Raw genomic sequence first — 24,051 nt, forward strand, 5'->3', positions numbered from 1 at the left:
AGTAAGCGTGAGCGTAAATGATGGTTTGTTTGTTTTTAAATTTCGCATAAAACTACACGAGGGTTAACTGCGCTAGCCGTCCCTAATTTAACACTGCAAGACTAGATAAAAGGCAGCTACTCACCACCACCCACTATTAACTCTTAGGCTACTCTCTTACCAAGGTGGGATTGACCAAAACTTTATAAAGCATCTACGGCTGAAAGGACAAACATGTCTGATGTGACGGAGGATTCGAACCCGCAACCCTAAGACTGCTAGTGGAGCGCTCTAACAAACTGGCTATGCCTCGTCGTACACTCTATCTTGTACTATCGGTTATGCTTGAATTGGATACTAACCACACGATTACAAAGCCATTATAGCTCCATATACTGTTTAATTAACATGCATGGTGGATTTTATTCGCTCTATGTTTGATTGAATGTTGTGGAACCTAGTATTGTTGGTGATGCATATGTACCACTGTTGTTCAAGTCAAAGGCTTGTTTGTTTTTGAATTTCGCGCAAAGCTACTCTAGGGCTATCTGCGCTTGCCCTCCCTAATTTAGCAGAACTGGAAAGTGACGAACCCATATAACCTTCGAATCACCTATCCATTAAACATTTTTAATAAAAATGGGCAAATAGCCATGTATCCTATATACATGGAGGTCTCGCAAAATGCCATATTGCCATGTTGCATCATAAGCCTTCCCATCGTCAAAGAATACTGATACAAGATGTTGTCATTTGAGAAGGCTTCTCTGATTGATATTTCAAGTCGAATCAGGTGGTCCATGGTGGAACACTGTCGTCGGAACCCACATTGGGTGGGCAAGAGGAGGTTGTTTTATTCAAGGAACCAAACGAGACGAGCATTAACCATCCTCTATAAGGTCTTACAGGAACAGCTCGTCAAAGCAATTGGAGGTAGTTCGAAGGAATCTTGGGATTCTTCCCAGGCTTAGAGAAAAGTAAGACAATAGCCTGGAGCCAAGCATCAGGAAAAACATTCCCCTGCCAGATCCAGTTAAAAACAATCAGAAAACTAACAAAAGAAATAGGAGATAGATGGCGCAGCATTTCATAATGTAAATAATCAGCTCCGACTGATGAAGGGCCAGTTTGAGTTCCACCAGTGTAAAGGGACGATTGTAGTCATAGAGACAATCAGCTCGAAAGGAAAGAGGTGATCACTCTGCCCGTGTCTTGATGGCTAAGAAGGTGGAGGAAGAAGCAGAAGTTCTAGATACTTGGCAAAAGCTTTCTCTTCGAGTATCCATGATGCACTGGGTATGAGCTACTTCCTAGCCATCAGAGAGCAAGATTGAGAAGAAGACAGAATTATATTGCCCACTGACCTTTCGAATCTTGTTCCATATGATTTTGGAACTGATGGTAGAAGATTTGCTGATTTTGAACTTAATCCAAGAGTCCTTCTGGCTTTGATGTCTTACCCACCGAGCATATGAAGGGGCCTTCTGGAAAACGATGTAGTGTGAAAGTGTGAGATAACTATGAAAAGTCTACGCGAAGGCTATCTGTGCTATCTGTCCCTAATTTAGCAGTGTAAGACTAGAGAGAAGGCAGCTAGTTATCATCATCCACCACCAACACTTGGGCTACTCTTTTACCAACGAATAGTGGGATTAACCGTAATATTATAATGCCCCACGGCTAAAAGGGCGAATATGTTTGGTGCGACAGGGATTCAAACCCGCGACCCTCAGGTTTGGAGTAGAGTGACTTAACAACCTGACCATGCCGGGCCGACAGACAAGTTCACAGAAAGTTAGATGTTTATGGTAGAAAATAAATATTGCTGCTGATTTTGTTGCTGTTATTGTTTATAATTTTTGTAACATAATTTTTAGTTTTATTCACCGACTTAAAGAAATAAAAAATTCCTTATTTTAATATTTAATCGAAGCATTTAATTACTTCTGTAACTATGTTTCAAGTAAAATAAAAGCCCCAAAAATGGACTAGTGGTGAAGGTATTGGATTGGGGATCTGAAGGTCTCACGTTCGAGATCTAATGCCTCCAAACACAATTTCTCTTATGGGTGCATTATGAGAGTGACAGTGGCTCTCGCTATTTGGTTAACAGTACCTATGTAAGCGGCGCTTATTCCCTACTGTATGCATTCTAGCCTGCAGTTAAAAATTAAGTACTGCTACTCTTAAACATAAGGGTCTCTAATCTAACTGTTTAACTTATTGTGTCATATCGACACTGTCTAATACATATAAAAATATATATGTATGATTTATTTATTCACTAAATTGCTTGTGGGTCCATGCCTTTGTTGGTTGCAGGATCTCTTATGACATATGAGTCACACCCCAAAAAATAAAATATCATCAATATTACAATTAATATCACCAGTTAACGCTCTGGATCCTTACGAATATACGTTATTTCACAAAATATTTGTTAAATGTTTTTAAACTGAATGTACAACAGACAAGAAACGATGTTTGGAATCCGTCAGTAATGAACAATATAAAAAGAAATAGGTAATTTAAGGATTAACAAAGTAGCTGTAATTCAGATGTTAGTAGTCAGTTCAGTCATTAGCATTTTTGTTGTTATCAGAATGAATAACATATCTTAAAGCGACTCCTGAAAGGAAACTAATAACATCAGAGAACAACTTTTTTCAACTGTTACTATGAACAAGAGTTATTTTAACCATTCTAGTTGGACAGGTCTTTACTAGGATCAGTGATGGAAACACGTTTCATAACGGGATTGCTCTCTAACTACAGATTATATTTGGTAGTTAAAAATTTCAGTCACTAGATCTTTTAATTTTCAACAAATGTTCTTAAAAGTCATATTCACCAATTTTGTGAAATGCGCTCTTTAACTCGTGTTTTTTTCATACAATAGCAACATCTATTGCTTTAGTTGTTTTACGGACGAGAAGTTACATAAAATTAAATCTGCTTCTAAGATATTTTAAATATTGCACAATTTTTAAATCACTGTGTTCGTAAACTAAACTAGAAATAAAAACAAATAGTTCACCCTTACCAGAACCAAGAAATGCCACCTACACACACTACTTCGTGTGCTGCTACTGGTTTTTGGAAAGAATATCGATACGGAGAGCGTCCTCTAGACGAAACTTTCTGCATTTTACCTCTGCTTGTAACGAGCGCTTTTCTAATTATGTTATAATAGAAGTGACGAAAACACCGATTTCAGACTGTTTTATGTCTGAAGAAAATTCGTGATCATAGCTATATATTTTGGTTTTTCTCCTAGTAAAACTGTAACCTGGAGGCCTGGCATGGCCAAGCGCGTCAGGCTAAACATGCTCGCCCTCCCAGCCGTGGTGGTGTATAATGTGACGGTCAATCCCACTATTCGTTGGTAAAAGAGTAGCCCAAGAGTTGGCGGTGGGTGGTGATGACTAGCTGCCTTCCCTCTAGTCTTACACTGCTAAATTAGGGACGGCTAGCACCGATAGCCCTCGAGTAGCTTAGTGCGAAATTCCAAAACAAACGTAACCTGGAAATTTATACATTAAATAATAAAACACTTCTCTAGACAATGATAATTAAAAGATATTACAATAGTTTATTTAATTTTTTTTCAAACCCTCCTAGACTGTTTTAAAATTGTTCTACAGTATAAAATTATATTTATGGATGAAAAAAGAGTGAAATACACAACAAAGTGTCTTCTGTTTTAAGAACTTTAAACCGAATAATATCAGATGCAAATTGAAATTTTATGTTTCAATGCCGCCTTTTATTGTGCTTTTATTGTTTTGTGACCAGAAGTACTTTGTTTATTTTGACTGTTGAATTGTAGTTATGAAAACATTCTGGTTTTTAACTGTTTTAATGATTAATAAACCTTATTAGTGCCTATTATAAGTCACCGTACTGAACTTCGTGTTTATTTCTCAAACATCATCTACCGTGATGTCAATAGGCATAGTGATTTACTTCTAAAGCAACACACCTGTACTACTGGTTTGTTAAACCAGGAAATTGACAAATTTAAAGATTGCGCACATGACATCAGTCAATGCGGCTCACACTTATCTTTCCTTTACAACAGCAACTTTAAACTTGAAAACAAGACTTTACTTAGTTGATGATAGTTTACATCTCTCCTTTAAAGGAATCGCTTCCCTATCCTATATGTTGCTATTTTTTATCATTAACTATATTCTCCCTCGTCTACAAACAACCATTGAACAACCCAACCTAGATCCACCAAACACTCTTAGTGATAAATCTCCCTCAACCTACTCTATTCCCCATATCCAAGCCACAAAGCTTACTAAACCATAAAGCATATCTCTGTATGTCAAGCGTACAATACACTTCAAATCACATTTCTGTCGCTGCTTTACCTGGAACTTGATATGTCTATTCTACTAAAGGTAGTACTTATACAGAAGTTACAGCTTCAACTCCTGTTTCTGGAAGCTTCTTCCTAAGCTCTAAACCTAAGAGACAACCCAAGAATTCACAAGCCCCGATACTACTAAAGGTCACATTTCTACACTTACAAAGTCCTTTCCTATCATTACTTTTCCTTCTCCTGAATGCAGTAGTTATGGAGATTTTAAAACTTCCACTTTTGTTCCTGGTAGCCATCTAGTAACTCCTTATTTTGACGACATTTCAAACTACACAACCTCTATGACGTTTTTTCATCCATACGTAGAATCTTCTACAACCTCTGAAAGAAACCACCACCCTCAACTTTCTTCTCCCTGTCATAAATCAAATTCATGCATTGGCCTTGAAATAAATATTTCCTTCAACACAGTAACTCAAATGCACTGTGATCTTAAGCTCAAGTAAGACTTTCAGACTAATCAGGAAACTGAATGAAAAAGAACTGAGTACACGCACCACATTGATATACCGGGATATAATTTACAGAATCAAATTATGTCTAAATCCCTTAATTTCAATCCGCCAGAGACAAACTGTTTTGTTCACAATGGAATAAAACTGTTAATTCCACTTCACTTACACTTACAAAGCTCTCACAAGACTTCTGCAAATCCACAACTGACAACCAGGAAAAGAAAACTGTTGCTACACATTCAAAGAACACAATATATTCCACAGAATAACAAAAACTTGATGCATTTATTAACAAAACAATAAAGGCTTTCAAAAATAACGCAAAAACAATAACAATAATAAAACAAATCATGTTCTTTTGTGGTTTCTCCTACTCAAACCCTAATTACAACAAAATAGTAACTTTAAACAGATTAATATTAATACCATCAGTGAGCCGCTGGTTAATAACTCCAACAATGTAAGCATGTACATTTAACTGTCTCCTGAATTAGTTTTCACTCCTGACTCCAGTAATTCAATCACTTCCGCATCTGATCGACCCAAATCCAAGAACACTTCTAATGTCGTCAACCTGTCCTCTAAAACACTGCTTACAATAACAACCGTTATGGTGTGAACGCTTTTTTTTGTATTGTGAAGCGTAATTTAATTAATTACTCTATTCTTCTCAGAAAAACCAAAAGGAAACTTGCACTCTTTACAAATATTAATTTACTTGTTAATATAATTTCTTTACCAAAATATGAATTTGAGTGAAGTTGCGGCATAATGCTGTCTTTGATTATTTACTTTCACTGCAAGAACTAGTTGCGCCGGATTAGCGGTTCATCAGTGCTGCTTGGAAATAGAAGAATGAAGCAAGTGAATAAAGCGAGCACCATATAGTAGTGGAATGTGTTATTTTTTTAATTTCGCGCAAAGCTACTCGAGGGCTATCTGAGCTAGCTTTCCATAATTTAGCAGTGTAAGAATAGAGAAAAGGCAGCTAGCCATCACCACCCCATCGCCAACTCTTGGGCTACACTTTTACCAACGAATAGTTGGATTTACCGTAACATTATAACGCCCCCACCGCTGAAAGGGCGAGCATGTCTGGTGTGACGTGGATTCGAACCCGCGACCTTAACCCACCTGGCCATGCCGGGCCGGTGGAATGTGTGCAGGTTGTTTAGTTTAGATGTAAATAACTTTATTCGCCATAAGTAACCTAAAGTATTTTAGGTACTTATTAGTAATGAGTGAAGGGCCATATATCTAAATCAAACAAATATAATTGTTTGTAATCTCTTTTCTGAAACAAAAGATGTTCACAGCTCATATACTGCATTATTTAAGTATTGGTATAGATACCAGTTCCACTTTACTTTCTAGTATACTGTATACTTCAATTCTGCCTAATAGTGCCTAGTAATAATAGATGTTTGGGCTTTTTTATAGTAAAGATATAACTCTCTCGTATATAAGTAATTGTTTATTGAATCATACGTGAAATCAGAAGCCAGGGGCAACTTTAAAATGATTTAGTGAGACAATATTAAAAAATATATATATCACGTGACACGGTATAGACTGAAATTTATGATGGGGGAGTGCTACTTTTAACATGACATAATGTTTACGGACAGTAAGGAATTTTGGCTGTCCCGTCCTCTTAAGTCAAACTAAAAATGTTAATTTTTTTAAGTCAACTCTTATTACTCATATATCTATCAAACTTTCTTTTAAACTCGCTCAAATTTACTGCTTCCACAACATTCGAAGGCAACCCATTTCATAGGCCAACCTCCCTATTTGAAAAATAAAATTGTGCTCCATTTTGCCTAAATCTATATTTGTGTCCCCTATTTTTATACTTCTCACTGTCAAGTATAAAAAATGTATTAACATAATCAATTCTTTTTAAAATCATAAACACTTCAATCAGATACCCTCTCACTTTTCTCTTTTGTAGAAAAAATTATTTTAAGGATCTTTATTTCTCCTCCATATGACATCCACTCTATCCCAGGTACCATTTTAGTAACCTTCCTCTGAATAATTTTCAACAATTCAATGTCTTTTTTAACGAAAGGAGCCAAAGACTGAACACTTTACCCCAAGTGTGGTCTAACGAGCGACCTATATAATTAAATTATAACCTCTTTAGATTTGTATTCAATTTTTTGTAGATATAACCCAAAATCCTATTTTCCCTGCCACTAGCAACAGCATACTGCTTGAATAGCTTAAGAGACTGGTTAACCATTTTACCAAGATACCTTTTTCATGATTATTAAGGTTATTCCATCCAAATTATACTTATAGTTCAAGTTATAATAGCCTACATGCATTGTCTTGCAATAAAATAATTAAAATTCATGTGTCATTTATTTGCCAAACTCGTTACATGATCTAAATCATTTTGTAAAGCAACATCTTTTTCACAAACAGCAGCATCCAAAACCTTGATATTGTCAGCAAATTTAATTAATCAACAATTTCTTCAACTATGTCATTAATGTAAATCAAAAAGAGCAATGGTCTTAAGACTGAGCCATGAGGTACACCACTTACAACATTAATTCAGTTTGACTAAACTCCATTTAAAACCCTTTGCTTTCTTCCATCAAGCCACTCTTCTCTCCAATTAGTTGACTTATCTCCCATACCTTTAAAGATAAATTTCTTTATAAGCCTTTTGTGCAGCCCTTTGTCAAATGTTTTCTGAAAATTCACATACACCTTCATCTGCATGTGCAGTTACTTTTTTAAAGTATGTCAAAAGATTTGCCTTTAGTGAAACCACATTGACTATCTGATAAAATTCTAAACTTTGTTAAATAACTTTATAAAATATCTTTTATCAGACTCATTATAACCTTTCCCATAACTGATGCAAGACTAAAAGGCCTGTAGTTACAGACAATTTCTATCACCTCCCTTAAAGATAGGAGTAACATTAGCTAATTTCCAATCTGTTCGTACTTGTCCACTATTCAATGACTTGCAAATAATTGTGGCAAGTGGTTTACATATTCAATCCTTGACCTCCTTGGGGAATATTATCTTGACCACGAGGCTTATCATTCTTTAAACTTCTGTTTTAACCAGCTCAGAATTTATGCAATTGTTTTGCTAACTTTGTTTTCAGCTATCAATTGCTCAAGTAAAAACTGAAGAAAATGCAGAATTTAATAACCTACCCAATCCATAATCATCATATACAAGCCTTCCTTTATCATTTATCCCAACACTCTATTTACCCCTAATGTACTGAGAAAAATCTTTACTATTAATTTTTATGCTTTAAGCCTCACCGTTTCATACATACTTTTGTATGTCCTAATTTTATGTTTCATCTACTTTCTTGATCTTCTATAATACCATTCATATTAAATTTCAGGTAGATTACTTGACAAATTGGTGAAGAAACTCATTTTAAAAGTTTCCAGAAAACCTTTTCCTTCATGGTTTGACTCTAGAATTTCCCAATCTGTATGTCTGAATTTAAAACTACCCATAATTATGACTTCATTAACAAATGAAATTTTAACTCACTGTAAAGTTTCATACTAATTTCATCAGTTTCATGTGATGGTCCGCACCAAATTCCTACTAAGAGCTTTTCCCCTTTATATCCACTAACAGAAACCTAGATGTATTCAACCTCCTTGCAATTATACTTAATATTCTCAACTTCAATAGGATGCAACTCACACATTACATATATAATCATTCTTACCCCTCTCTTTACAACTTTGTCCCTATTAACTAACCCAACAACCATATATTTCAAAAATTTTCTGTCACCAAAAGAATCTACATTTATCCATGGTTCAGTTTTTCTCATTATATCACATTCTTCCATTCCTACCAATGTCCTAAGATAACCTGTTTTATATCTTATACTTCTAGCATTACAATGGTAATAATTAAGCCTATTCTTATACCTACTTCTGTCCTGATTTCCTATGCTAAACTTTCCCCAACCACTATCTAATTCTAGTTTAAAATTTATTTGGTTTTTTTACCCCAAGATTTCAATTAGACACAACTGCACTTCTAATACTTTGAGCATATTTTGATGACAAAGATATAGTTGCTAAGTCACAAGTTAAGTACAAATACAATTTAAAAGAATTTAGAAAGTAAATTTTATTTTCCAAAAAGTGCTCAAGAAAATACACCTTTACCAATAACACAAAAATGTTTTCATCAGAAAAAAAAATACTTCAAATAAATTATAAAATGTTTTTATTGTGCAAAACAGAAAATGTTTAAAATATTTACCACTAGATCAAATGCAGTATCTGATAATGAGGCTTGACAATAGTGTTACATATTATAATTTTATTTCAGATGAGCCTCTGATTCATTATGTTACATACATTAGGTATCATTACTTCAAATAACTGGAAATTTGAATTTGAACATTAATAAAATATATCAAATTCATGTTATTTGCAAACAAGATTAGTATACACAGTTTCCTTTTGTAACACAAATATATATGAATGCACAAACATAAAACAATACAATTTATAACAATGTTACCACAAATAGCTATTACAAATGATGGTTTATATACAAGTTTTACAAACTCACAGACAACACTGAGTCTTATATCCAATCTAGAACTAAATATATTATCAATGATCCAAGTCCACGATGAACAAATTAATTCTGAGTTGATATTATTGCACCTTGCTTAAGCTAATGACATCTTTTATCGGGCAGCCTCACACCAGGTACAAGCTGACTCCTTCCAGCAAAGATATTTAATGTCCACATTGAAATATTAATATCCAAAGTAATTCACTGAAGTCGAATATTTTGTAATGTTCAAAATCTATAATTTTTCTGGTTAATAGGTATTAATCACAATTATAGCTTCCTAGGCCTATACCATACTGACTGTAGGTGACAAGTAATATTTTCTTTTTGGCACTTAACTTTTATACAAATCACACAAGTCTCTAGGATCTTCACCAAAGTTTGCTTAACAACAATGATCTAACATGTTTTCATAAATGAATACTGTTGCTTCTCACTTTCAAGAATTCTATACAAGTTTCAAGAACATGTAGGACTTGTGCAATATTCAGTCAAGAATATACATCACATACTAAAAAAAAATATACAGAACAAACATAGACATTAAAATAAATGTACAATGGTAAATCTGTTTCAGCAGTGACATTTGGCAATGTCTAACTGGTATGTTAAAATATGTAAATTTGAAAACATGCTATATTCATGTGAAATCAAACAATTTATACAAACACAGTAAAACATCCTTAGATATTTACTAAACTATTATAGGTTATTATGTATTACACACTTAAGAGTTTTATAAACATTCTTATTGTAAGAGAACGTAAAATACTGGTCACAAGTTCATCCACATATGGAGTATTGTGTTCAATCTTGGACTTCTTGAGAAGGACATCAAACTGTTGTAAAGGCTTGCAATGTGATACCCAAGATGAAAAGGTTGTCATAAGAGGATATATTGAGGTCTCTGAAATTTTTCTTGTTAAAAAATGAAAAGTTCTGACTGAGATTACGACCGTTAAGGTAATTGGTGGTATCAATGCATCATCATTTTTCTTTTGTACTTAATGGTGAGAATTGAAAGTTCAGGGGACATGTATATACAATTTTTGTGAGTTAAGAATTATCTTCAGCTATAACTGTTTGTTTTGGCAATTACACAATGATATATCTAAGTTATTTCCACCACAGATATCAAAACCTAGTTATTAGCATTACATGCCTTAAGACTTACCACTGAGTCTTTGGAGAGCTTGAAATAAGGTTGTTGGCTTTAGTATGGGCTGCCATTATATTTTGTAGAATCAGTATGTTTAACTGAGTTTGAAGGAAGTTTCATAAATATATAATAGTTTAGTAGATGTGATTGCCTAGATGTACAAACAGGTTTCTTTTTATGCAATCACTGTGAATTTTAGCAAATCATATCCAAGTTTTTCTTTACAAGCTGATGTTTCATAACAAGAAAACTGCAATTTTTCTTTAACAAAAAAACTGTTAATGTCAATATCAAAACATTTACTCATTAATGTACAAAATTACCTCAAGTACACTGAGAATGAAAATGATAAACTGTATTTCCATCATCATTTTTTGAAATGTTGGTGCAAGGCACCATGTAAACTGCTTAACTTGCTAAAATTCCAATGTCAACACTTTAAGCATTTCTTGACGGCATTTAAAATTCTTTAGCTAGTTCCAGGTATTAAACAATTAGAAAAAAAAGTGTTAAACTAATAACAAGACATTAAAGTATCATTATGAGAAATCTACTGAGAAATTTACAAGTTATTTTCATTTAAATTCCATATCTTGGTGCAAATCAATAAAATGTGATGATTGTAACTAATGGTGTTGACATTACTTCTCAAAACTTAGTGAGAGAAGAATTTGTTGCAAACAGTTTACAGAAACAACTTCAATTAACAAAATACATTAGGATGTTACATCTTACATGTACAGCCATTTGTAAAAATGGTTTCCAACCTATGGAGTGTGTTGAATATCTTAGAACAGCCTTTAAATAAATTCATTACCCAGGGCAACTAAAATTTTGAAGTATCTGACAACATTGGTGACAAATTGAAGAGATAATTGACTTATATACTTTCTCATATTTGTATTGCTAGAAAAAAAAAAAGGAGAATAACACAAACTGGATTTTTGTTTTTCAGATAAATAACATTCTGTTGTACAAATTAGGTGAAAAATGTAATTCAGATTTGGTGGAGAGAGGGAAGAAAAGAGGGAAAATATTTACATTTGAAGTATCAAGATAGAAAAGGTAGAAAACTACTGATTTAAAAAAGTTCCTATTCTGGTAACTACTAGCAGAAGTGTCACCTGATTATCCTAAAGAAATATTTTACTCTCTTCCAAGTATTGATGAGACTATAGGCAGCAAAACAAAATATACAAATATGTATACAGAAAAACCTGTTAAAGACATTTGATTAATAAATACCACATACAGCATGAATTAACATAATTCAATAATACTTAATTCCACCTCCCCTGAAAAGCAGATTTTATGGCTAGTAAAAGAATTACTACTTGGAAAAAGTATAATTTTTTTATATTTCTACACACTTGAAATGCTTATTTTCATGTATTTCATTAAAAGTGTCAACCTGATGCTTTCAATGCAAGAGATGGGAAATTATATAAAGCATTAAAGGATACAAGTTATGAAAACCTATTTTAAGTTTTCAGGGCATATAATTATATTTCCACATTATTAAAATCTACAGTATTATAATGGAGGATTTAAGAGACAGTAAAGAGTTCCTTAGCTCATTGTGCCTGTTCTGTCCAATTTTACAAACACCCATTGATTTACATCCAGCCCCAGTTCCCAAAGTATTGATCAAGCCCTCTCTTGAACTCTCCCAATCCTATTGCATCTACCACTTTTGAAGATAATTTTCCCCAAAGCTTGAAAAATAAATCTGCCTAATTTGCAGACCACTTATACCCTCACCTTAAATCTACAAAAATTACAAGAAGATGCAGTAATCTCATTTCTTTCACAATTTTCAGCACTTGAATCAGATTCCTTCCTATCTCATGATAAAATAATTTTAGGAATGTAACCTATCTTCATACGGCAGCCTTTCATGCAGGGAATCACCTTATTAGCCTTCCTTTAGAGACAACAATAAATATCCTTAAATTGAAGAGCCAAAAACTGGAAACAATACCCTAAATGAGGATGAACCAGAAATCTATACACAGAAACAATAACTTCCTTTGAAACTTGTTTTGTATTCCAGTAGACATCACATAATTTCAACTAGAGTATTCATACTGTAAATCTGAATGAGTGCATGATATATGATAAATTGTTCAAGTATAATTTGTATATATATTTCATTCTCTGCACTGTCCCATTATTTCAGTAAGGTGACTAAACACCCTGGATTTTGGGATATGTCCCAACTTATCCTTCATGGATGCCTAAATGTTCTGGTTTTCATTTTTTCCAGTATGCTTATATTTAGTAATTTGAGTCTCTGACAAATGAGTAGGGAATTTATTACACAGCTTGGAATGATATACATTGCCTTTGTAATATTTTTGTACTTTTATATTCCATATTTTGTTCCTTTGACAACCATGAATCAACAGATACATGATGTAACTAGTGAATACATCATTAAGCACATGATTTTGCACATAAGGTCATTCCATGCCAACTCACCTAGGGCTTCCCAGTTCATGTCATAGATTTCATTGAAAAAATTTAGGCAAAACCTTCATTTTGATTTATTCAGCCACGCAGTACAGTTTTAGGAACTTGCATGGCTGAATAAATCAAAATGAAGGGTTTGCTTAATTTTTTTCAAGAAAATCTATGACATGAACTGGGAAAAGTTCTTTTTTCTGGGTGAGTTGCCATGGAATGATCCCATACTAAATGATAGACAGTTAAATGTAAATGAAAGGCACTGTTCACAGCAACAGTTTAATTTCCATGTTGTGAAACATTTAATTGAAGTAACTTAAAGGTGAACATGAACATGCAAGACAGTTGGACAGAATTTTACAAATGAGACCTCCTTTATAATATGAAGTTACTAAAATATGCACTTCTCAGAAGTATATATACTACTAATATTGGCAAAGAATAAAGCCAAAATACATAACTTTCACGTAATATTTATAACTTCGATAATTATTTCTAGTGATAAATCAATATTACTTTTACAAATTCAAGTACAATATTAATAATGCATATGAGTATAGTTACATATAACTGCTCTCATAATGGTTATATTACTGTTGTTAGACTGTACAAGCTTATAACTGTTACAAAATCAGTAAAATATCAATGACATCCAGTAAAATCTAACTTAGTAACTACCACGTATTATAAATTTATAATATAGTATACAAGTATTTAATATTATAGTAAATATAAAATACCCTAGACAACTGCTAAGCCTATTACATCCCCTACTCTCAAAATACTAGCGTACTATTTTTAAAATTTTAAGATATTCCTAAATAAGTTTTTAAAAAATCTTAAATTACTCATCATACTTTTGTTGCCCTTAGTTGCGCTTTGCAAATCTTTTTTTGTTTTTACTTAAAAGAATAACGTACAATCGTTTTAAACCAATTTTTTTATAGTCTAATCCTATTTCGAAATAAGTTGAAAAATGTTAGACGAATGAATTGTCGTCAATAATTTCGAATTCGTTTGAGAAAATAAACTCTCAGTACCATCTCTTTTCAGCACAAATTAAAGCGTGACTCGCGTCCCCATTATAAATGTATTCTGGTTCGTATATAGTTTAAGGCTATCCAATATAGCCTAGAAGTAGTTCTCGACCATATTATTCTAGGCATTGTGGGATACATTTGATTCGTGAAGATGACGCGCACTTTGGTGGGTCATTTCAGTTTAACACTGTGGGAGAGTTGCGGTGGAAAGAGGTACCATTTGTTTGTCAAAATCCTGGGTTGAATAGTGTATTTAAAATAAAGATAATCATTAGAAGACAGTAACAGGTTAGGAAAAGTGTTGTATGGTAAGTTATAATAATTAAAATAATGTTTTATAACTGAAATTTATATTTTACTAGTGGTTGAAAGTTTCACTACGGTACGATAGAGTGCGATTGTGTGACTGATTAATACGTATAGCCGGGTTTGTTAAACGAAGTCAAAGTATGTTTTTCCCGTTTTCAGTAGCCCTTATTTAAAGCACGGTTAGGCCTAACGATGTAGTTGGATTGTCTGGAAAATTGTATACTTGTTTGAAATAACGATATAGCTTATAGAATTTTTGTTTTGCATTTAACTTTAAGGCATTATATATATATATATGTGCGTGTGTATACCTATTTAATTCAGTATGTAAACTGCAATTTATCTTTACAGTAATTTGTCGTTTCTTTGTATGTGGTTAAGCCTTACAAGTTAGTCTTGTTTCTCTTCTGTCTTGGGCTTTTAACTTTTATTTTAAGGCCATTGAGCTACTGGGAAGGGTTCAAAAGAAGGCTGTTAGGTTGATTTCAGTGATGAAGAGGCTGTTGTATGAAGACATGTTAAGATCCTTCAATATTTTTTCTCAAGAAAAAAAAAAAGAGAAGGGCTCAAAATTATGAAGTGGTACGTTATCAGTGAAGGTGTTTAGAGGAAAAAGTTTCACAAAGTAAAGGATAATGATACTTAAGCTAAACATTATTTATAACAGAGTGGCATACAGATAAACTTTTCAGCATTCAGTAAGTTCCATTTTCAGTATCTGATGCAAAATAAAGGAAGTATATTAGTTCTGAGTAACTAAAATACATTAATAATGGTGATTTAATAAAAAAAATCTGGTAACATGCTTATAAAACAGAGGTTATAACTTGTGTTCTATGAACTTTATACTTTTCAATTTTGCTTATACAGGATATATTGAAATGTAACAGCTACTCAAAGCATCTATTACAAAATATTAAACTTTTCTAAGCAACTCTCTAATCTACCTATACTACCAACTGTATCCAAACTTGCCTTACACTTTTGTCTTCTATACAATGCTAAAACAAAACTTGATGTTAAGAATTTAAATCTGTAATTGATCATTACTAACCAAAGTTGATTTCTGGCTAGTTTTTAAGTCTATTAAGAATTTAATTTTCATTGTTGTAATTTTGATTAAATTTCTGTTATAGCAATATATTTTAATTAGGTACTTAGGAATATTATTTTATTTTGTTTTAAATTCTGAAGATTGAATCTGTTGAATTCTGAAGCATTTACCTGTGTCTCCTTATGTTATAAATAATGTTTTTATTTTTGTATTGTGAAGTGATGTGTATTAATGTATAATCATTCATGAAAATGATAGGACCAGGAGGCACAGATTTTTAATTCAAGTTATTGTGCCAGAATTTGCAGGAGTTATTGTTATTATTAAAATGTTCATCCTTTGAAAGGGAGAAAAAATCTGAAATGTATAGCACAGGAACTAATTATGGGAACAATAAGGAAAAGGTTATACAAAATATAGAAATACCATTCCTTTATTATCTGAAAATGAACTACAGCAGAGTACAATTGTATGTTGATAGTTTAAACTGTCATCGAACCAACTAATGTGTGCCATGCTAGTATAAATCCATTGAAAATTGAAGCTGAAATATCAAGTGGAAAAGGTGTAGAAAAACCAAAATCTTTTGCTGGTCAAGGGCTCTTTATACCAAAAAAAAAATTGTTTCAAGATTTTGTGCTTCACAAAAAGCCATGTGCAAGATTCTGAAGAGGATAGAAGACACTGGATTTTTAATAACATAATTGCTGATGTAGAAAATTAAAGTTTTTCCAAATGTGATACAGGCAGATTGATCCACTATGTTATTTAAGAACATGATGGAATTTCATTTTCTAGCATGACAATTGTCCCAAGCTGTGTAAAGGAAAGCACTTATTTATAATTCTAGTAAACTGTACAAGTTATTCACTTTTGTCACAGGTTTGAGTTAATGTTTTGGAGAATTAATAAATTCACCATCTACTTGTTGTTACTCATTGTTTATGGCTCCTGTATGTGTATTGCTTGTTTTTGCACAATTTCCATTGATTGTATGTGTAAAGAATGAAAATACGGTCTTGGAGATCATAAAAGAAACTTCATTTTGTTCTATGAACCTAGCTTTGTGGAGACTAACAGGTTAGTTGTGTGTACAATACAAACTACATGCCAAAGTATTGTAAAATTACTTGTCATGGAGACTGCTTTTGTACAGCATTAACCTTTTTGCGATGGGCTATGGGTCAAAGACCATGTTATGTCTGTTGACTTGCATTCAAAATTTTATTGAAGTACCAATTTATGAATTTGTCAGTAAGTTTGGAATCAAATTGTAGATTATAATTCAAACTTAATATTATGAGTTAATATCTTGATTTAAAAGTAAATATTAAAAGAATACATCCAGTTACCAATTTTAGTGAATCACGTGGTATATTGAATACAGCACTATTTAAAATTGAGGTTTGTGATGTGAAAATACCAAGTCTGTAGTTTTGTACAAATTAGGACCTCAAATTATGGATGTTATCAAGCTAGAATGTAAAAGAGCTTCGTATCTTTTCATTTTGCTGAGATGTAGCTTTATGTACTGTATCAAACAGTGACCACTCCCTACCCCTTTTATTTTTGGAAAGTGTCCCTTATATACACTTCAATGTATGACATGAATGACCAATGAACAGCTAAAAATGTTCCCAGAGTGATTTTTGAGCCATTTTAATCTTTGAAAAGGCTACCAAGTTATTTTAATCCATGATTTCAATGAAGTAGGTTATTTCTGTGGTCTGCTTGAAGTTTCATATTTTTTAAAATCTAAATACATTGTGGTTACTAAGCATAATAAATTAGTTTAATTTTATGGTACCATTGTAGTTAATATTTTTCTGGTTATTCAACTGTTCTATATTTTAAGAAAAATAAGGTTAATAATTTATTTCAAAATAGAAATAACCTTTCTACATATATAATGTATAATAATTTAAATTTTCCTAAATATTACAAAATACTAGTCTAATAAAACACAACCAAGACAGGCAAGACTAAAGCCCAGTCTTATATTACTGGGTATGTAACATGAGTGCACATGCACAGCATCAATGCAAGTTGTGTTAGCTAGACATGACTGGAAAATACTAGTAATCTCTACTAAAAGTCTATCAAATTTTGTGAAGGTACATGTGCTATATGAAAGAGCACAAATACTTAATGTATGAAAACATGTAGATGAACTTGTGTTTATTATACCAAGCCTGTAGTAAAAGGGTAAAATATGTTCTTAAATATAATAGGTCTGTGAAAATGTTTATTTTCATTACTTTTTTCTTCTTCTGAGGGCTTAAAGTGAATAATGGATGCTCATGACCTCTTGTCTGCTGCACTTAATCAATCTGGCATAAATTCTGAAGATGTTGCTACAAATGATGTGAGTCGTCACCATGCTGCCAGTAGATATGTACATGTAAGTATCCATGTAACATTATTTTAATACACTCAAATAATGTAATTGTTTTTAATTTTACACTTAGTTACTGGGAAGTGTAAAACTATTTATTTTTAAGTGTAAAAGATATTTTTCAAGTGTTGTATAGTTTCCATTTGCTGAGAAAAATTTTTCTAATTTCAAAAACTCTTATCTACAACATTTATGTAAAACGTATTTTGAAAGAATTCAGTTTATGTGAGTATTTATTCTAAGATGTGTATTATTCATGTACATAAATAAAGAAATAAGTGGAAGCATAAATACTGATGTATGTTTGGTGGATTCTTTGTTTTGGGTTCACTTTCAATCTTCTAATAAATTTTTGTTTCAAGTATGTTTTTGTGTTTTAATGTCAACATACTTTTGTGTATCCTTAAAGGGATTTACGCAACCGTCTTTACACAATTTCTTTGGAGGCCCATACAGCTTTCCATCAGGGTCATCTCAGAGTTATTTCCCAGGAAAAATGCCTACTGATCAAGGCTACTTTCCAGATAAGATGTCACATTCTCAAGGCTATTTCCCAGGAAAGATGCCTGTATGTGACATGCCAGCGCTAAATCATCACATTTTGGCAAGCATGTTGGGGAATAGTCACAATCCATTTCCTCCTAACTTCATGCAACACCCTGCTATGATACCAAATTTCACAAGTAAAGATTTATCTAAATTCTGGTTAAATGAAGGAATTAAGGTTTGTATTTAATTTTTTCTTCTACAATGTTAAATTTTTTTTTTTTGGTGTTGAACATTAATTGAACTATTTCTCTAATAATTGTGTTTGTATATGGAACTTGTGTAACCTTTTAAGAAAGTTTTAAAACCCCAGACATTGTTTGTTTTTTAAAATTAAAATTGGTTACTTAAGTTAACAATTTATCTTAAGTTATTAGAAAGATTACTTGGAATGTATAAATTTTATTTAAGTGTGCATTCAATCAGTTTTTGACTTTGGAAAATATGTAACATTCATTGATCATATTAATTTCATCCAGAATAATTTAACATTTAATAAGTACATTGAAATTGGGTTTTTAAGTCCAGATTAATTGAAGCTATTGGTTAATTATGTATTTTTTAATTACATTTAACGAATAACGCTTACAACCATATATCAATGTTTGTGCTCGTTTTCAAAAGGTAATTAGCTTTTAATACCGTTTACTCGATTAATGTATACTGTACTACTAAATAGTGATTTATATACTGTTATCTAGTCTGTGATGATCCTCTATAAGTATTCCAGTGGCCATCTTCATTAAGCCTTTAGGTCATCTGCAGTAGCCTTTTCTATGACAGTAACAACATAGTTAATTCCAGGGAATTGTTTATTAAGACGTATTGACAAAGATAACTTGGCTCAGCTCATGAAGACTTACTGTATGGGCATCAGTAGAATAAGTAGTACATGGAAATGTTTGTTTAAGCAACACTAACAAAAAAAAACTTGTCTTAACTAAGTTTTTGATTACTGCAGCTCAGTATATGTTGGTATCATGATTGCAACAATTGGCATAATTCTACCAATAAACACCTTGTTCATCGAATATTATGTTGAGTTACATCATACACCATAGTATAAAGTAGATGAGGTGATTACACAAAAAGTAGGAAACTTGAGTTATTAATAAAGTTATGTGTACATAATGATTTTGCCAACAGACATCTACATCTGAAGGGGGAAATATTAATTCCCTACAAGTTGTTGTATATCAAACAATAAAATGAAGTAGTAAACCTTCCAAAGTCATGAACTATCTGAACTATTAATTTTTCTTAGCACAACCCATTTGTGAAACCTGAAGCTGAGACAGAAGAAGCAGAAGAAGAGGAAGAACTTGTTCATGCAGAAACATATAATGAATACGTTCCAACCAAGTGTATGTTGTTTGAATATGATATGTTTTAAATTGATATATATATTTTATCTTACCAGATAGAACTTGTTTAATCTTTTAAAAAAATTGCTTTATTGACATTCAAGTTGTCAGTACTGCGCAGTCAAAATCAGTAATGAAAAATGCTTATTGCAACGAATGAGCAAAGAATATTAGATCTTAGTGATAAGTAGAATTTACATTCATGTACAATAGGTCATTTTTAATCAATTACATTTAGGCAATTTTTTCATAAGAATCTGATAGATAACTGAAAATAATAATTGAAAACTTTAGTTACTTGATTATTTTCATGGCTTTAGTTGGTATGATTGTAATGAATGCTCATAGGTGGTTTATTGTGTTAGATTAATTGCATAGCCCTAGACAGTATTATTTATATAAATTAATAATAAAACTATACATCACTGAAAAGACTGAAAAATAATTCATACAGTGAAGGCTAGTTGACAACGACAAGACCTATTCTAAGATAATAGTGAGTAAATCATGAATTTAAGGGGTTTTTCTTGTGAAATTGTCAACGTTAATACTTCAAGCTCAAGGTGTGAAAAATAAATTGAGAATTTTCATAATTCCTAATTTAATAACTCCTGATCTTTCTTACTACAGGTTTGGTCCCAGGGTCCAACCTCATTAAGCATTTTGTTTTATTTTTATACTGACTTTTAAGAGTATGCATATCTACACAGAAGTTTGCATGTTATCAGTAAACATTGAGGCTTTTGAATGCAAACTATAAAAATACTTTTACGCATTAGAAAATTTTTAAATGCTAAATCTTTATAACCTTTTCATAAACTTTAAATAATTACTAATCTTTCACTTTAAATAGAACTATTTAATCTATTACTTTTACTGTTGTATCTATACGGATTTTGATGATTTGACTGACTTCATAACCACCATGAAAAATTTGGAAATAGATATAAATTGTTTTTATTACAGATTATAACATAAAACCACAAATGTTTTGTTTAAACAAGTTAAATCTCAAGACATTATGTATCTATCAATTTTGTATTGACCTTTTAATTATGTCTAATTGCAGAAGTTGCAATAACTAGGCTCACATGCACTTGTGTTACCTTATCCAATAGTACAAAAACTATTTAGCCTCATAAAGTGAACCGTCATGGCTTTTTTCTAGTGGACCAGGATTTTGTAAAATAATCACATTTCTGTAATGATACATATGTATATAACATGTTCTTAAATAAATTTACATTTATTTTTCTTAACTTAGAACAGTTAAAAAAATGTTCTCTACCACTTTTGTAAAGAAGTTTGTTCTTGTTTACAATACCTTGCATTGCTAAGCCTTGCTGAACTTTGCACATTGTAAAACAAAATTACTTTTGGTTTTATGTATGCATTTGGAAATAAGAAAGAATTGTTAATTGCTCTATTAATATCAGTATTTCACTTAAATTTATCTAGCTTAATAACTAATTTGTATTTGGGTTTAAGTGTTTGAACAACATTCTCACTTGTTCCTTCCTCTCAAGATTTGAGATCCAACAAAATATAATTTTGAACTTCCCACTTTCAAGAGACTGAGAAAAAACATTGGTGGGAGGATTCTGAGGTTTTAATTCGTTTTAAACATACAGTAAATAGAAGTGGATGTATGCAAGGAAGTATTTCCAAAAATGGAAGAGGTGGGTGGGGCCAGTGTTTGATTTACTAAATAGTGATATCTTAATTTGAAATGATAGGAGGTTCTTTTTATATTGTAGCTTTTCAATATTTTTAATCCAGAAGAAACTGTAGACTATATTTTGACATGAAAAATATCAAATTTGAACCAAATCTGCATTTAAACATATCATGTGACATAAAATCTATAGTTTTTTTCAAAATTAACTTTTAAATATTTAACTAATGTATAGTACTAAAATTCAAATTATCTCTACAATTTGACACTAAACTTATAAATTAATAAAATAATGCAGTAAAATTTTAAATGCAAGTCTACAAATTGATGACATGCTCTTTGACCTCTGACCATAGAACCCATAACAATAGTGTTAATATTTCAGCAATATATCTGATTAAAATAACTGTTCTTCATCCCAAAATTCTTGAATATTTGTGTAATCCCTAAAACCTCCTAAATGTTTCAAAGTTGTATTAAAACATTTAAATTTTTTCTTTGCCCTAACCATGTGGGGTCTGTTAGTTTGACTGACCTCATAACCATCATAAAAAAAAAAAATATATATATAAATTGCTTTATTTTTCATGCTAGAATGACTACAACTTATAAATACAAATCTTGAATTTAAGTAGCTTAAGTCTCATAATGTTATGTATTTATTTTTATTATATTAACCTAATGGTCATGCATGGTTAATATTGCATACTTGCATTGACAAGATGCACATGCACTTGTTACCTTATCCAGTTGTATAAAATCGACCTTCAGTAGTGTTTACAAAGTGACTTTGTGGTGACTGTGTTTTAGTTGTATTTCAGATATTACAAATTATATGTATATAAATTATTGCAATTTAGAAATAAGTTATTAAACCTTTTTATTAAAATATCGAACAATAAATAAAGTAAAACAAAGTTATTTTCTAGTTACATCCTTTGAGCTTGGTTGTTGCTGGATATAGGTTGCTAAGCCTTTTAAAATTGTGCACATGGAGGATATGGAACAAAATATTTTTTTAGGTTTTATACATACAGTTGAATAACCAAGGGGTTTGTCTGTTTCAACTCTTACTCATTATAGAGCATTCCTGTCAAACACCTATTCTTCCTTTTTCAAAAAGCCTTTTTCTTCTCAGTTATTTCTCTTTTCCATTCATCTGGTATGTCTGCCTTGTCTCTTTGTTCTGTCAGATTATGGTCTCAGTTTTGTCTTTCACACCCTGTTTAGTTTCCCCTTTAGAACCCATTGCAATGTGTTCCTTGTACCATCTTTTCTTTCATACTTATTTTCTTCTCTTCCTGGCCATTATCATTCCTATATTTATGCATTTGTTTCTTGTATCCTTTGATATTCCTCATGTTTTCTTTCTGGGGCATTAAATGCCAGGGAAGGGTGTCTTTTCTCCTGTTTCTTTCCCTTTCATTTCTCACCTGTATTCCCATTCAGATCCAGATTGACTGTTTTGTTCAGTTCATTCCATGTTATGTTATGTGGCTTGTACTGTCTCCTTTCATAGTTCGTTATCTATTTGTTTCATGGAATTCCTCTGTTACCTGTTATGCTCACTGGTTGCATTCATCAACACATGACTGACATGTTCTTAATTGCTCATGGAAGGTTGCTGTCTACATAATGTTTCTTTGCACCAAATTCATCCTCTAACTATGTCTAGTTGCTTTGGAAGAAACCATTTAGGTCTCAATGCAACAACTTCCAATGAATTTGTACGTTTTCTGCACAACTTAGTTGTGACTTCTTTAGGCAGAAATCTTCCTCCTGTGGCAGTTCTATGCACATCTGTTCTCTTTGAATGTGGTGAGGCAACACATTTTTTTATCTTTAATTGGTGTGTATTTATATTTCAGGTTCTGTCTAGTTGTAGGTGTTGCTTGGTCATATGTGCTTAATTTAATTTGTTTGCACTAAAAGTATACCTCTACAACATTCACTGTTGATAGGGGGTATTTCTGTGATTTTCTGCTGCTTCCCCTGATGGTGTGTGTGTGTATATATAAATATGTTTTTTTTTTTTTTTATCATTGCTGCTTGTGTAAAGGACTGTCATTCATGGACTTCACTAGTACAGGAGATAGGGAATTTTTATCCATCCCTACTGACTCTTGACTTGGGGTCTTTTTTCAAATTAAGGAATTGCAGGCACTCATTGCACTGGCTTCAGTGTGTTGTACCTCTGGATTTCCCAGTGCACATCTGTTGTTGTAGTAGAACATGGGAATCCTTGTCACATCAGGTTCCCAGTTGCTGAGGTGATAAACCATGGGATTTCCTCCTAAGTAAGGTTTGTATAATAAACTGAGTCAAACTTTGACTCTTGTACACTCGGAAGAGGGCTGTCATCATTAAACTTGATCATTTGTGACATCAAATTATGGATCCAAGGGTTTTCCCCACATGTTTCCTGGATTGACTGCAGTTGTTGATCACAAAATAAATTTCTTATGCACTGTGTTTCTGCTGGATGTTTTCTGCTTAGATGGATTGCACTTGACGTAATACAATGTATCCCAGGTTGCTTCTCCTGGATGTTTATGACTGCCAGACTGCAATTATTGATCTTATAAATTAATGTACTTCAACTGAATATTTTAGCCTGAATTCA

At 32.2% G+C, this 24,051-nt stretch overlaps 1 protein-coding gene across 1 annotated transcript in view; it reads left to right on the forward strand.

Moving 5' to 3' along the window:
* Positions 1–14,209: 14,209 nt before the first annotated feature.
* The window catches only part of LOC143240816 (protein strawberry notch homolog 1-like), a 96,862-nt gene continuing 87,020 nt past the window's right edge, over positions 14,210–24,051 (forward strand). The window contains exons 1-4 of the mRNA XM_076483932.1: positions 14,210–14,393; positions 17,724–17,849; positions 18,253–18,567; positions 19,654–19,753. Coding sequence (XP_076340047.1) covers positions 17,739–17,849; positions 18,253–18,567; positions 19,654–19,753 — 526 coding nt within the window. The 5' untranslated portion in view covers positions 14,210–14,393; positions 17,724–17,738. The remainder of the gene's footprint in view (positions 14,394–17,723; positions 17,850–18,252; positions 18,568–19,653; positions 19,754–24,051) is intronic.

This window comes from Tachypleus tridentatus, chromosome 13 (assembly GCF_004210375.1).
Source record: "Tachypleus tridentatus isolate NWPU-2018 chromosome 13, ASM421037v1, whole genome shotgun sequence".
In the NCBI taxonomy this organism is placed as follows: Eukaryota; Metazoa; Arthropoda; class Merostomata; order Xiphosura; family Limulidae; genus Tachypleus; species Tachypleus tridentatus.